Source organism: Mastigoproctus giganteus, chromosome 5 (genome assembly GCF_048544385.1).
Source record: "Mastigoproctus giganteus isolate SK-2022 chromosome 5, ASM4854438v1, whole genome shotgun sequence".
NCBI classification, from domain to species: domain Eukaryota; kingdom Metazoa; phylum Arthropoda; class Arachnida; order Uropygi; family Thelyphonidae; genus Mastigoproctus; species Mastigoproctus giganteus.
Genome location: NC_143579.1, coordinates 197,208,345 through 197,224,289, shown reverse-complemented (window position 1 = coordinate 197,224,289; position 15,945 = coordinate 197,208,345). Strand labels below are relative to the sequence as shown.

Sequence of the window (15,945 nt, the reverse complement as noted above, 5' to 3'; positions counted from 1 at the left end):
ACAATTATATATGAATGGACTCTAACATGAAAAAAAATGTTTCTTCACTAATTTCATTAGATATAAAGGTGAAATATTTTTTGTATATAATTAATAGATAATTTATTGTAATTTCATATCCACATTTATAAGATTAATTAGACACTAATATATCTTAAGTGCTGGAAAACATCAGAATCCTTCTATGCTGTTAAAATATGTCCAAAGAAAAACTGTAAAAGTGAGTGCACACATGCATACTGGATTTAAAATGCTAGTTTCAATGACATGGAAAGGCCAACCTAATTTTCCATCCCCTTTGGTTAGAAAAATATAACAGACAGAAGATAAGCATCTCATTTGATGTATGTATATTTATATAAATAACTCTTAATAGAGAGCTAACATTGGAGAGCTTTATAAGTACAGTTAACAATAACTAGGAAATAAAAACACAAAAAGTTGAAATTGATACTGAAAGGTTGAAAGGTTATAATAATAATAAACAATTGAAATACAAGCTGTTCCCAAATAAATAAATCTTTTTATTTCGTGCAAGTAGTTTCCCAATTATAAAAATAAAATATATCCGTGAAAACACCTCTTTAACATTTAATGTACAATTTGTCACACCTGAGTTCAGAAAAGGTATCACATGATTGGCAATGAAAATATCTGAAAGACACTTGATATGCCACCATCTTCAGGGAGGGAGGAAATAATGAAGCTTAATTGTTTTATAAAATTAAACGCCATCTATAGATCCACCTTTTCGATAATCTAGGATAGCTTGTATCTTTCCTCTTTCATCTATGGCAACACCAAGGACCACTGAGCCTTCAATTTCATGTGATAATTTGTGATTATATTTCTGTAGTCTATCCAGATAAATCTAAGAACAGAAAGAAAGATTTTTTATGTTAATAATACGGAAATAAAAATGGGTAAATTAAGAAATAATCAGTTAGTGACATTTTTTGAAAATGTTTTCTTATTTTTGTTCTTACTTCTGAGTACCATGCAAGAACTATATCTGTTACAACTTACTTCATATGATATGAGTGTACACAGGGTGTTTCAGTCAAAAGCCACTGGGGTTTATTTCACTTATTTTTAGGTTTAGGCTGTTTGTAGTCTGGACCTTTTTTTTTCTCATTTTGTTATATAAAGGCCGAAATTTTTGGATTTGGTGATTACGATTTAGATTTACAATTTCGAAATTAATATTTGTCTAATCAACTGTTTTTTACCTCAATGGGAAAGTTGTCCCCCTTTCCTCATCCTTTTAATCAAAAAACATCAGTGTATTTCTGAAATGAGCATAACACCATTTTATTGGGGAAGACAAAATAAAACGCAATGGTTGTAGCATGTGGAGATGTGATACAAACTGCATCACATGCACGGTACTGAAAAACAAACATCACATACAAACTTTACTAAACTGAATACAGGTAAAACTTTCCCACCGAGAAAAAAAACCAGCTGAGCAGTCAAAATTTTAATTTACAAATTATCAAATCTGAACTGTTAAATCAGCTCAAATATGACAATAAAGGTCCCAGTTGACAAATAACCCGAACCTAAAAATAAGTGAAATAAATCTGAATGCCTTTTATAATTGAAATGTCTTGTATGTTCCACTTCTGTAAAAATTGGACTCTTGTTGGCCATACATTTTTCATCTTGGCATTTGATTGATACCCTTGACCTCCAAGATATTTAAAAATGACTCAAACAAGTAATCGCCAGAGGGGTGAAATTTGAATTGTGCAGTGAGAACTTTCCAACCTATGCATATGGGTGGTGGTTGTACTTATAATAAAAAAAAAAAAAAAAAATCACTCATATTCATTGGATGTCTTTCTGCAGTCTTCATAATGTACTCATCACGTGTGGTTAGTGTTAACTGCCATTGATATGAAACATATGTTCTTTTGTTCCATGTGGCACAAACTGTAGTTGACCTTTATAGCCAACAAATACACTTCAGATTTTTTGGTTTTCAGACTTGTATCTCCATTTCATTACTGCTCTTTTCTTTTTCTTTTTTTGGGAATAAAGGTGGATCCATGTTTTGTTGCCTGTCACTATGTATGTATTCTGCAAATTAGTTTTTTTCTGTTGTCTATACTGCTGAAGGTGTGAGAGATAAGCTGTGAAACACTGGTCTTTGAGCTGGCCAGTCAAATGTGTTTTGGACCTGGTAAAACAAAAACTTGATGGTACCCAACTGCAATGTTATGTACTGTTTCATGTGAAATATTTGATGCAGAATTGGTGATCCTCATTTGATTTTCCAGAATCATTTCCTCAACATGTGCAATGTTCAATCTTGTTTTGGATTTGCTTGGTCCTCCATAATGATCTCATCACGAATGTTCAATCTTCTGTTGGTGAACTCTTGCCACCACACAGCACAGTACTCTGGTTCAGTTATACTATGAGTTGAAAGATGTTCTCCAAAAAAGAGAAATACTTTACTGTTTCATTTTTTTAAGAGGAGAAAAAAACCAAATTGTATAGTACAAAACATTTTGCACTGTCTTTGGTTGCAGTATTTAAAATTAAAATCTGCATAATATGAAAAGTTACACCCTAGGGAACCATACTTTTTATACTCCTCATATATATAAAAAAAGCAAACACTGAAAGGTAAAGAAAAGTAAAGCTTTATGACTAGATAAATTGACTAGAATAGTTAATATGAAAATAAAATTGACTGAACCAAAATAGATATCCCGACAAAAGTGATTAAAATATGGTACCATACTACCACATTAAATAGTATCAGACAGTAAAATTCAACTGAAATAATTGTAATTTAAAATATCTTGTTAGTTAGCAATTAGATGCCATAGCAGTCAACAAAATAAAGCGTGACCTTGAAATAATGCAGGTCAGTACACTGTGCTTTTAGTTATACTATGAGTTGAAAGATGTTCTCCAGAAAAGACTTTACTGTATACAGTACTTGCTTGAGCTCAATTATAACACTCTCAGTTTAAGTAAAATCCCAACTCTGATATCAAACACAAAGTTCAGTCCAAAGAATCTCACATAATATATATATATATATATATATTTTTTTTTTTTTTTTTTGCCTGTTACAAACATGCTAAAATGTTAAAAAAACAGGCAGGTCCTTGCAGTTTAAATGGGCTGTTCACAATACCCCTATCTTTAGAAGCATATAAAGTAACCAGGAACATTGCTGAATATTTCTCACTGTGTATTTTTTTTTCCCTTGATCAGATAGAAATGGATAAAACATGCTGTATTGATGTTTTTTTACAAAAACAGTATAATATAAAAGATAATATAATACAATATAAAACTTTTTTGTTTACAGTGTTTGGCTAATGTATTATGCAAGAACTGGAGGACTTAGCAATTCTCAGGTTTTTTTATTTACAAAAGAAATGCTGAACCCTCGAATATTAATACAGCACTCTTGATTTTCCAGGATAGATGGTAAAAAAAAAAAAAAATCCTGGATAATCGATTTTCCGGTTAATCCAAAAATACAACAAGTCTCCAACATACGTAGGAGATATGTTACAGGACTTCTTACGTAAGTTGAGAACTCGGGAATGACTAATATAATATTGCTACTATATCCCTGATATACCAAAATTACAACAACCACATAATATCCTCGGAAGAATGAAGGAAAATAGTTATATATTTTTAATTAGTTCAGTTAAATAATCCGGGGACAGCAGTGAAGTAGCTGGAGTGGCACATAAAAGGAAGAAAAAAACGCATGTTATTGTACTATAAAAACTGATATGTATTTTGTTATTATAGTTGACTTCATTGATGCCGATCCCTTCACTGCTTCTCATATTCTGTCTAACGTAACGTATTCTGTTTAACGTAACGTACGTAAGTTCCAAAGCTACGTAAGTCTTGGACTTACTGTATTGAAAAATGTTCAGCAACCTACTAAAAAGTATGGCAATAGATAAAAAAAAAAAAAAAACACTTACCATGCACTACTCTTGTGTCCAGTATGATGCTTCCCTTTATTTTTTACAGTGTCGTGTATGGTTTGGTTACCAACATTATAATGATCATTAGAGATTTAAGGAATGCACCGTTTTCAAACTTTTGAATAATTTCAAGTTTTTGTTTTATTGAAAGCACAACTCTTGCATTTGCCCATCATTTTCGCAATTTCTAAACAAAAAAAAAAAAAAAAAAAAAAATACTGACATCCTTGACATAAATAATGAAACAAAATTTGTCCTTTTGCGGTTCAATGAAACACAACAATCGAAAAAACTAAAATAAAATAAACATTTGCATTATGACACGACTTACTAAACAAAAGATAATAGGTACTAATCTCCCAATGACGACTTATAACGGTGCTTCTTGTTGCTTATTTATGACTTGCAAAACATCTGTTTATGCCTATTCTAGTTATTACTTGAATTTTATGGTTCTGGTTGATTTTTTTTTTTTTTTTAATTTGGAGTCTTGAAGTGTCCTGGTTAATCTGATTCCTGTTAATCGAGAGTCTGACGTATATTATTTTTAATGATGCTAATGTTAACATAGGCAAATTTTCACTAAGCATGTTTTTTTTGATAAGTTCAAATTAACTATTTTGAATGGTTAAAGCATACCACGAATGCAATCAATTTAAATAAGATTAAACAAGATTTGTTGAATATAATAATGAAGTTAAACAGAGAAACTAAATATTATTATGACATTTTACTACAAAAAATAATTACCCCAGTGTCTTTGTTAGTTCCAACTTGCTGATAACGAAGTATAAAAACAGTAAATAAACAAAAAATCTGTTTATTGATTTAAAAAAAAAAAAAAAAAAAGAAGAATAACTGGTAGCATAGTGATACATGTTTTTTTTTTTTTTTTTTTTTTTGATTTGGTAGTTGTTGGCGCATCGGCTTCTGTGGCCATATTGCACTTCCCAAGGTTCTTGCAGTACTTTGATCCAAGCCCGAGGCGGGAATCGAACCCGCGACCTTTGGGTTGCCGGGCAGGTACTTTACCCACTCGGCTAGCCCGGTCGGCTAGTGATACATGTAATAATCACCAATATTGTCCCTATGTGGACCATAGGAGAATAAAGGAGAAACAAATGGTGCACCTGAAACTGTACTCCTTGTCACATTTCTTGATTGTATATTCCTGTTGCTATAACTGGAAAGCTGTTCAAGGATTCTTTGCTTTCAAGTTATTTTCATCTGGAGTACTGGTGGCTTTCAGATTTCTAGGTGGCGGTGCATAATGATACTACTAATCAGTACCAAGCTTGTGCAGGAAGTCAAGCCTCATAATATTTTCTTAACCCCAAGCAGCATTGCAGAATGCAAATAGGATATATGCATTTTTGATGCCTGTTGTATTAAGGATGCCATAAAATTTATGCAAGAAGCCTCAAAGAATAGGAAAGATAGATTCAGACCACTAATGAAGTTAATTCACAAACTAATGTTATCATTAACATGGCTGAAAATTCACCCAGACAGTCAATATTGATAATAATCTGAATTTTTTTCTGGGTGAAATTTTATCTGTGTTATTATTTAAGGAGTAAAAGACAATCCTGTATTTTAACAAAATTTCCCATTATCAGAAATCTATTGCAAGGGAAAAACTTCAAAGTGATTGGAACAAAAGAGGGACTTCTAAGGTTCTAGGGGAAAACTTCTGCCCCCTGTGATCAGTAAAGGATAAAAGTGCAAAATATGCATTTATGTAATACTGACTATGGTGTGTGTGTGTGGGGGGGGATGTTAGCTATTACAATTTAGAATGAAACAGTTAAGGATATGAACAAGAGATATTTGACAATTTCTTTGTTTGAATAATCACAGTGAGCTACAATTTTTTTTCCTAAATTTAAATTTTTATATCAGAATATTTCGAAATTACATGCTATCAGGATTTGTGCACTTTTGTCTTTTTGTAACTGTTGCATTTTTGATGTCATATGATATTATGAGATCCACAAGAAAAGAAATATTCTCTAGTAAGGTTAAGGATTCGTTAGATACTAAACATTTTTAAAGAAAATAACTAGTGTCAAAGGAAATGGGAAAGTTTTTTTATTCACAAAGGGTTTATAATGTTCTTAGATATCAAAGTTCTTTTTAGTGAAACCAAAATACAAATGCTAAATGAGAAATGTTCAATGAAGTAGTTCCGAAAGTTGCTAAGCGGTTTATACTAATGAAAAGGTGTATAGTTCAAAATAGATGTCAAAAGAACTAACATCAGTGGTAGAAGAGAAAGATATGGGGGATGATTATAAATAATCAGGGGCCTTGAATCTTATAGTAAATATAAATTAGCCTTTTAAAGTTATTAATATAAAATATTCAGAGGGTTAGGCATGCTAAGCCAGATTGTGAGAAGTCCATAAGAGAGCAAAGAACAGCAGCAATGGATTCTTTGCTTATGTTAGCAGTAGAGGGATGGGAATCAACCATATTGGTCCACTGATATCTAAAAGTCTTTCATTATGTACATGGGGACATCTTGAATTATTGCAATAATTTTTCAGCTGTATGTCTGTATTTTCTATTGGCAAGAATAGTTATACAGCCACATGCGGATTTTGATTTTAGACAAAATGAAAAAGAACCCTAAAGGCAGATGGCACTGACTTTGTATCAGTAATTTACATGTTCCTTGTTATTATTATTAATAGAATCTTTTCAGGTCTGCTGCCTCAAACGTTATGTCAGATGCCAAAGAAGCAAATAAGATTATGCTGCTGCTATTGGTTTTTAGGCACATCAGCAACTTAGATCATATTGCACTATTGTGTCTGTGTGTTCAATGTTCCAATGGTTGAAAAACATGGTATAATTCATGGTAAAAAAATCTGTTCTATCCACTTGAACTCAGCTAACTACAACCTCAACTGAAGAGGACTTTAGAAATTCCTCCAGTCTACAGTGAGATTCAAACAACCCAGACTTCTCCATATGAGCGACAAGTAGCAAAACCCTCTACTCTCACAGAGGACATAAGATTATGCACTTAACTGTGGGTATTTTTTATATATATTTATTGTGTCTTCACACCTAGTTAGTGTTTCATGCAGTGTCTTTAAGCCTTTTCCTGTTGAAAAATCTATGTATACTTTGTTATTGTCAGAATAAATTACTGTTCAAAATGTAATGCACAGTGTAATTCCCCCCCCCCCCTTTTAATCAACCAAACTTTCCCATGTTAAGTTCAGCAGGTATCAGCTGCATTACAGTTATCATCCAGATTTTTTTTTTTTTTTTTTTTTTTATGTAAACCCCAAACACGAGAAGTATTAGAACCTATAGTACTTAGTACCGTGCTTGGGTTGGAGGCTGAGAAGATGAAAGAAGATATTTGTTGACATTGGACTTGAACTTCTGTAGACTGTAATTGTCAGGAAATACGTATGAAGGAAAGTTGTTCCAGAAAACGGCAGTTGAATGAATAAACGAGGAAGATGAAAAGTTGGTTCTGTGAGTTTGAAGTTGGACAGTAAATGGATTTTGGCTGGTGGCGGCACATGTTCGGACTCTTTTGAAAGAGAGAGAGCAGTAATTATAGAAGCCAATTCAGAAGAACAGTGCCCGTGGAAGTATCTGTAGAAGAGGCATGCAGCAGAAACAGTACGTCTATGAGAGAGCGAGTGGAGAGACTCTGTTAGAGATGAATCATTAATTAACCTAACTGCCCTTTTCTGAATGGAATCAAGAAGCCTGAGAGAGGTTTTGGGGGCACTACCCCACATGTGGGAACAATATTCCATGGCAGGGCGGATTTGCAATTTATACAGAGTGAGCAGCTGTTTAGAAGATTTGTTTGTTGTTGTTTGTTTGTTTTTAGGAGCATTAGCAACTAAGGCCATATTGCTCCGGGATATGCGGTGGTCATTCCCTGACCTTTCCGCATCCTCCGTATTTGGTGGTGACAGGCTCGAACCCCGGGCTAATCAAGAAGCGTGTGCTACGCACTGCTGCTCCTTCCCACCTGGCTACGGAGGCGCCTTGTTTAGAAGAAAAGTACCGTTGAGAGCAAAAGAGAAAACCAAGTTTTTTAGATGCAGAGGAAGCAATATTTGTAATGTGCATGTGCCAAGAGAGATTAGAAGTCAGAGAAGTCAGATTAGAAGTAATCCCCAAAAGAGATATATCATTTTGCCCAGAAATTGGAGTATCACTAAAGATAAGCATAGGAGCAGAAGAATCCTTTTTGCGAGATATAAGACAAGACTGAGTTTTAGAAGGGTTGAAATGAACTAAGTTGTCTTTGCCCTACTGGAGAATTACCTGAAGATCGGCATTTAAAGAATTGGTAGCAGATTTTCGAAAAATTGATGCTGATTGAGCAGGACAAGGTTTCTCAAAATGGAAAGTGGAATGCAATGTGCTATCATCGGCAAAACTATGGATAGAATTTCCAGTCAATGGAAGAAGGTCATTAATATACAAGAGGAAAAGAGTGGGTGAAAGAACTAAACCTTGAGGGACACCAGCATTAGTGGAGAAGTTAGAACACAGAGAGCCATCTACCATCACCCTCAGTGAGCGATCAGAGAGAAAACTGGATAACCAATTACTAAAAACAGTTGGCAAACCATAAGATGGAAGCTCGTTTAGAAGACCTTTATGCCAAACACGATCGAAAGCCTTTCAGTTGTCAAGAGCAACTACTTGTGTTTCCCCCAACCTTTTCATTGAATTAGTCCATAAATGGGTAACATAAGCCAGAATATCACCAGTGGATCGACACTGACGGAATCCATACTGGCGATTGTTGATCAGACGGAAGGTTTCTAGGTAGTTTAAGAGTTGGCAGTTAATTGATTTCTCCATTACTTTAGAAAGAGTAGAAGTTATTGTTTGTTTGTTATTTAGTTTTTAGGAGCATTAGCAACTAAGGCCATATTGCTCCGGGGATATGGGGTGGTCGTTCCCTGACCTTTCCGCATCCTCCGCATTTGGTGGTCACGGGCTCGAACCCCGGTCTAATCAAGAAGCATGTGCTACGCACTGCTGCTCCTGGCCACCTGGCTACGCAGGCGCCAAAGAGTAGAAGTAATTGCAATGGGATGATAATTGGATGGGAGGGATTTGTCACCCTTTTTAGGAACTGGCTGGATATGAGCAAATTTACAAGCAGAAAGAAAAACATCTTTGGAATAAGAAAGTGAAAAAAAGGCGGCAAAGAATAGGAGTAAGTTCAGGAGCACAGGTTTTGAGAACAAGTGTAGAAATACCATCGGGACCTGGAGCTCTCTTAGCATCAAGATTCTTCAAAATCCTTCTGACATCCTTTTGATGGAAGACCACAGGAGGCATTGAATGGAGCACATTGGGAATGATGGGAGGTATTTTACCAAGATCATTAATGCATGAGTTGGAAGAAAAATGGGATGCTAGCAGGTCAGCTTTATCCTTGGCTGAAGTGACAACAGAATCATCTGGTTTGGATAGAGGTGGGAGCAGAGATGGGCAAAAGTTGCGGCCAATAGCTTTGGCAAGAGCCCAGAATGCTCGGCTACCATTAGGGCAAGAAACAAGTTTTCTACTCTTAGCCTGTTCAAACTCTAGTTTGGACTGATTAATAACTGCTTTACAATTGTTCCGAGCTTTGGTGTAGGCAGAAAATGAAACTGGAGAATTAGAAACAAGCCAATTACGATATGCAACATTCTTCTCTTGAACAGCCTTAGCACATTTATTGGAAAACTAAGGTTTAGATAAAGGACGAGATTTTAAAGTGGAGTGTGGGATAAAGGATTCTATTCCCGTAAGAATAATTTCACTGACACGATCTGAGCAAACGACCAAGGAAAAGAAGAAAAGAAGTGTTGCAGGTCATCCCATTTTGCATTCTTGTAATGCCAAACAACATGAGGTTGGGAATAGCCATGAGATAACGGTCCATTGGAGAAGAGACAATCACTAAGTTGTGATCTGAAGTGCCTAAAGGACCTCTCACTTCAACCGTGTACTTAGAAGGGTTGTTTGTGAGAAAAAGATTAAGTGTATTGGCTGTATGATTAGGATTGTCCGGTATTCTTGTAGGTAAATGAACAATCTGTGCAAGATCATTAGTAATTGCAAAAACCTCAGCATCTCGACCAGCTGGATCGGTATGACTAGAAAACGGAAGACAGCTGGAGTTGTGAACATTAAATCACAAAGGAATTTTTTTTTTTTTTTTTTAGGAGCATTAGCAACTAAGGCCATATTGCTCGTGGATATGCGGTGGTCATTCCCTGACCTTGCCGCATCCTCCGTATTTGGTGGTGACGGGCTCGAACTCCGGTCTAATCAAGAAGCGTGTGCTATGCACTGCTGCTCCTTCTCACCTGGCTACGGAGGCCCCATCGCCAAGGAAAATTACCTCACTGTTAGGAAAGTTGGACTGGAGAAAGTCAAGTTGCAAAGAGAGGAAGTCAAAGAGCTCCAAGTGATTAGTGGAATTGGGAGAACGGTAGAGACAACAGATGAATTTGACACAATGAGGTAGAGAGATTTTAAGCCCGAGAAGATCAAAGAGAGGAGATTCCAAATAGCCAAGTCTCTGACAGGGAATATCAGAACGGACATATGCACAAGTACCACCTTTGAGGCGAAAGGAATCATACAGCGAATAATTTGGGCATCTGAGATGAGCAGTAGTTGAATCAACCGATAACTGAGATTCTGTCAGAAAAAGTACATGGGATTTGGCAGACTGCAAGTTGAAATGGACATTGTTGAGATTAGAATTGAGACCACGTATATTTGTAAAATGAATTAGGAAGTGCTTGGGATGTTTAGATCTTTTCGCAAGTAAGCTTCTCTGTTAGTTTGACAATTCATGGTGTATTCAATAGTAAGAAAAAAGTGGGTGGGACATACTGTATGAGTTAATGAAATTTTTGGATGTGGCGTACATATGGTAAGAATATACCCAGAGCCTTGACATAAAGTGGCCTCGACAATGCTCCCCGCATACACACTACTCGGACTCCCTCCAGTCACTATCTGGCAGAGCAGAGGTAGCAAGATTATACACTAGCTGATCCTGAAGCCTCCTAGAGAGTTACCAATAGGTTCGGTGTACTAACTAATGGCCGGCCTGCGAACACCGTTTTAGAGCTGTACCCTCGAAATATAAGGAATATTGCATCTCGCCACGATGTTCACCATAACCTCAGAAGTCATCAATCATACTGCATGATGGAAAAAGAGAGGGAAGGGTTGACCGGAACTTAGCTCTAGAGACTAAACATGGGTTCCACCACTTCAAGCTTCCAATAAGCAAAGTGGTGGTATTGAACCGGTTGATGAGAGTCATCTACCACCTAGTACTGCCTGGTAACATAGAGGGGGCGGCGTTCTTCCATGTGGTGTGGGCACTACACCTCGACCCCTGCTTATATTGGTTCACACCCGGGTGGTCACCCACCATGCATGGAGGTTATACCCAGGATTACTAACAGTCCCACCATCGTGAAGGTGCGAGCAGAGGATTTGGCTTTCACAGACCGTCCGGACTGCGCCGAAATTGGGTCCACTTGACTTGCGTGTCACCCGAATATCAGTTCCATCAGCATTTTAGACTCCCAGGTAGCAAGTACAGCTTGTCTGGCATATCTGAGAGAATTTCTGTGACAACCTCAAGGACCATGTTATTAATTTATACAATGCATTAACAATGTTGTTAATTTATTCAATGCCAGATATTATCAGGAGTAACCTTTTTTTTTTTCATTGTCCAAATCTGTTGTATTCAGTGAATAGTCACTGTGGTGGTACAAATCTGTTCTTCTGGACTACTAGCCTTCCATTCACTACTTTATTCCATGCTGCCCTATTTCCTATTAAATCTTTAGCCCTAGCTAGAGTAAGACTTCCTTTTTGCAACACTGGGTTGCACTATTGATCCATCTTCCCCTTGGTAGGCTCAAGAGGCATAACAAGGGCAAGGTGGGTTTAATTTTTTGTGTTCAAATATCTGTTTATCTAATCACTCTTCTCTTATCTTTTCTACATGTCCATACCATTTTAAGTTTTCTACCACTAATCTTTGATTTGATATTTGTTACCCCAACATTTTTCCTTTTGCTTATTTGTAAGATGGTCTAGCCATTGCTTCCATCTGTGAATTCCATTTTTTCTCCTTAAAATCTCATTTCTGAGGATTCTAATTTTTGATCATTTCCTTTATTTCTTATGCAGTTCTTAGATCCATAGCTGAAAACAGGATTAACCCTCTGATTGGGGCACCCATGAATAAAGTATGCCAAAGCTGTTTTTTTTTTTTTTTTTTTTTTTTCAATTTAAACAATCTGTGAAAGTGATATCAATACCAATTTATGAATTCTTCAACTGTTGTGTTTCCTACGGATCTGTATCATTAAAGTTGCTTAACATAAAAAAAAAAAGAAAAAAGAACCAAGTGTTTTCTTAAGCCTATTTATTCATGTCAGTTATCATGTATTGAAAAATAAGAATTTAAAATTAGCTGCATCTATCCTGTCCAATTACCAAAGTGTTCACACACTTTGGTAATTGGACACATTTGATCCATGTGTCTCCCAATGGAAGAGCTGGCTTGTTGTTTATGTGTATTGGTGAAAATGCAGGTTTAAAAATAATAAAATTAAAATTAATTTAAAATTAATAAAATAAAATAAAAATAATTAAAAATATGTGCTTTTAACATAAGAGCAGTTATTTATAACTGTTTCATAATAGATTGAAAATAAAGGGTGGCATCTAAAAGTGAACAATTTAAAAAAAATTTTCATGCTGGTTTTAAGATTATTAAATGGTACACCTGATTCCAAGGTTTATGTGTTATTTAGAAGGAAATCTGCATGCCCATCAGAGGGTTAAAAACACTATCATAAACAGGACTAGTTTTGTCTTTTTGCTTCAAATAACTTTTTAACTGGCTTCCTATATCTCCTGTTTTATTTATTTTCTTGTTTATTTCCATTTCTAATCTTCCATCTTCTTTAAAGATGGTTCCTAGATGTGCAAAATTATTAATTTGTTCCAATTTTTTGTTATTGAGTGAACAACTATAAAATTTTCCTAGTCTCTCTCCCAACTTTTATTGCATTTGTTTCTGTATGACTAATTTTCATGCCAAATTCTTTACAACCTTTTCCTAATTTAAATATTCTTGAAGATCTTGCAAGCCACTATTTAAAAGTACAGTATCATTTGTATATAATAAAGGTTCGATTTTTAAATCACTCATATTTTTTCTTGATATTTCAGTATTTTTAATATCCATAAATCCATGATTATTGACAAAAATTAAGCAGAAACAAATACGTAAAGGAAATAATATATTACTGAAAAAGCTATGAGCACATGTTGGATTTAATGCAAAAAATTTTTTTAAACAGTTTTTTCTGAATGCTAATGAAGAGTGGTTTACATGATTTAGCCATTCTTAATATTTCAAGTACTGTACTTTTAAGGAAAAAAAAAAAAAAAAAAGTAAATAAAAATTAATGTCCCTCCTTTTCAGTATTTTTAAATTTTACTTTCAACCTTAAAAAGAAAAATGCATTATTTTATCTATGTTTAATTTTATTTATAAGAGAAACCACAAGAAAAGAAAGACATTTTGACATATTTTTAGAAGGGTGTGTGTGTTTCGTAACTTTCATCACTAGTAATTTTGTCATTCTGCTTGGCTGTTACAGCTGGGGCTCTTATTGCTAGGGTAGTAGCATTATATCTGCCTTAAACTCCTCAAGTTCTCCAAAAAAATCCATATGCCCTTCAAAGTCCTCACCCTCAATGTTGCTATGAAATCCAAAGCCACTTAATGCAATACCTCAAACAATAACAATATTACAAATATCATCCAAGGCATTCCACTTTGGATATGTTGTGTGGAGCAAGTACCTTATTGGGGAGACTGTATATCCTCTTGTAGTTACAAATAATTCCTTGATTCCAGTGGTTGCATAGAACTTGTAGTACTGGGAGGTAAAATAACAGCCTCACGTTCAACTTCATTGTCTCAGCAGAATGTGCTTCACAATCTAGAATAGTTAAAATACTCCTTTTTTTCAAAAGCTATTTTTCTGTCTACTTTCGATAACCAAGACCTTAAAAGTTTGACTGTACTAGTCGTAATTATATGGAAGTTGGTTAACAACATTTGGTAGAGCATGAAAAGGCTGTTTTAAGCAGGGCATCTCCATCATTTCTATTACCCGGGTAGTAGCAATGATGGCGATGCATTACCCATGCTTAAAGAGCCTTTTCATACTCTTTGACATTTAGTCAAGAATTATATTTAGGTTTGGTAGAGTGTTTTTAAGTTGTATTTATCACAAACTGGCTTTGTCTACAAGAAATACTATTTCAATATCTTTTGAAAAAATGCAGCACTTAGTGACCACGTGCAGACTGGTAGTGAGACAATAGCAAGGTTATACCATACTTTTTACTAACCATATAAAATAACATAAGTTATTTCTCGTGAGATAAAAATGGACTTTGTAATACATATCAACCAAAACTTGTAATAAATGAGTATGTTTGTTTACAAGGAAAAGCCTGTTATGTTTGTTGTTGTTGTTTGTTTGTTATTTGGTTTTTAGGAGCATTAGCAACTAAGGCCATATTGCTCCGGGAAATGCGGTGGTCATTCCTTGACCTTTCCGCATCCTCCATATTTGGTGGTGACGGGCTCGAACCCCGGTCTAATCAAGAAGCGTGTGCTACGCACTGTTGCTCCTTCCCACCGGGCTACGGAGGCGCCCAAGGAAAAGCCTGTCCTTTAGCAGAGATATGATATCTGCTTTGTATTAATTGTATTCTACTGCAGTGTTGGATTTTTTTTAACAAAGAAACTTTCATATTTATTATACTACCCCCACACACATGAAATTTTTTAAAAAGCATTAGAGAAATCATGCAATAAAAGATTCACAACAAAATCTAATTCTTATTCAAATAAATGGATTTTTTTTTTTTAAACTAAGAAACATACCTGAGGAAATCCTTTTTCATAAAAAATTTGATCTGGTACAAGCTGATGGTGGATTCTCAGAGCATCAGTAGCTTCTTTGATGTTTTCTTTCAGCCACATAAACCGTATCAAAGTCTGCAAAATTATATAGCCACATCTTAATTAATCTTTGTGCCACAATAATGTCTGTTGTAAAATTTTTTACATGAATAAAACTATCTCTAAGAAAAACAATACCTAAAATACTGCCTCATTTTCATTAAACAAGAGGTAACAGAATTAGCTTCATCTTATGAAACCGTTATAAATATATACAACTCCAGTATGAAAGAAAATGAAACTCTGAAAACCAATAAATGGCACTTTACTGAATCATAAAAGTAAATTTACCAATAGAACTAAATTTTTACGATTAGGCATCCATTAATATCATCATATTTAATGATCTGCCCTACAACAGCAATCAAAGAGCCCAAACAGGGCTGTGCCCAGGGCAAACAGTTCATTTTACACTCCTAAAACTTAAATTTTATTTTTAAAAAATTTTGATCGCTAGAAGAAAATGTATCTATGGTGCTCCATTTTCCCATACTTTGGCAGAGTCCTGAGTGTAAAGTCCCACATGCCTTGATAGCCTATTAATTTAATTTTCAGAAATAGGACAAAAATCAAATAGTTTTGCTCTAATTATAAATTATGTGTAGTATTTTTATAAGGTGAACAAAAATTAGTATAATTTTAAGAAGTTTTTATAGCATATTATAATATATAAATGAAGTCTTGAGGGAATTTTGGATATTTTTACAGAAATTGCAAGTTGGGTTTCTAATAACTGATTATCTTTAAGATAGCTAAAACAATGGAGTTAATATTCAAACCAGGTCTCTTCAAACTGCCTGTATAAAGAATTCTGGAAAAATCCAATATTCTTCATCAACCATACTTATATCTTCTGTCTTATATCTACTTATATCTTCTGTCTGTGCAAGTTTATTA

At 34.8% G+C, this 15,945-nt stretch overlaps 1 protein-coding gene across 1 annotated transcript in view; it reads right to left on the bottom strand.

Moving 5' to 3' along the window:
* Positions 1 to 576: 576 nt before the first annotated feature.
* LOC150085978 (scoloptoxin SSD14-like) overlaps positions 577 to 15,945 on the bottom strand; it is a 157,028-nt gene continuing 141,659 nt past the window's right edge. Inside the window, exons 10-11 of the mRNA XM_090373629.1 lie at positions 14,971 to 15,084; positions 577 to 871 (exon numbers count right to left, since the gene is read on the bottom strand). Of these exons, the coding sequence (XP_090229755.1) occupies positions 725 to 871; positions 14,971 to 15,084 (261 nt within the window). The 3' untranslated portion in view covers positions 577 to 724. The remainder of the gene's footprint in view (positions 872 to 14,970; positions 15,085 to 15,945) is intronic.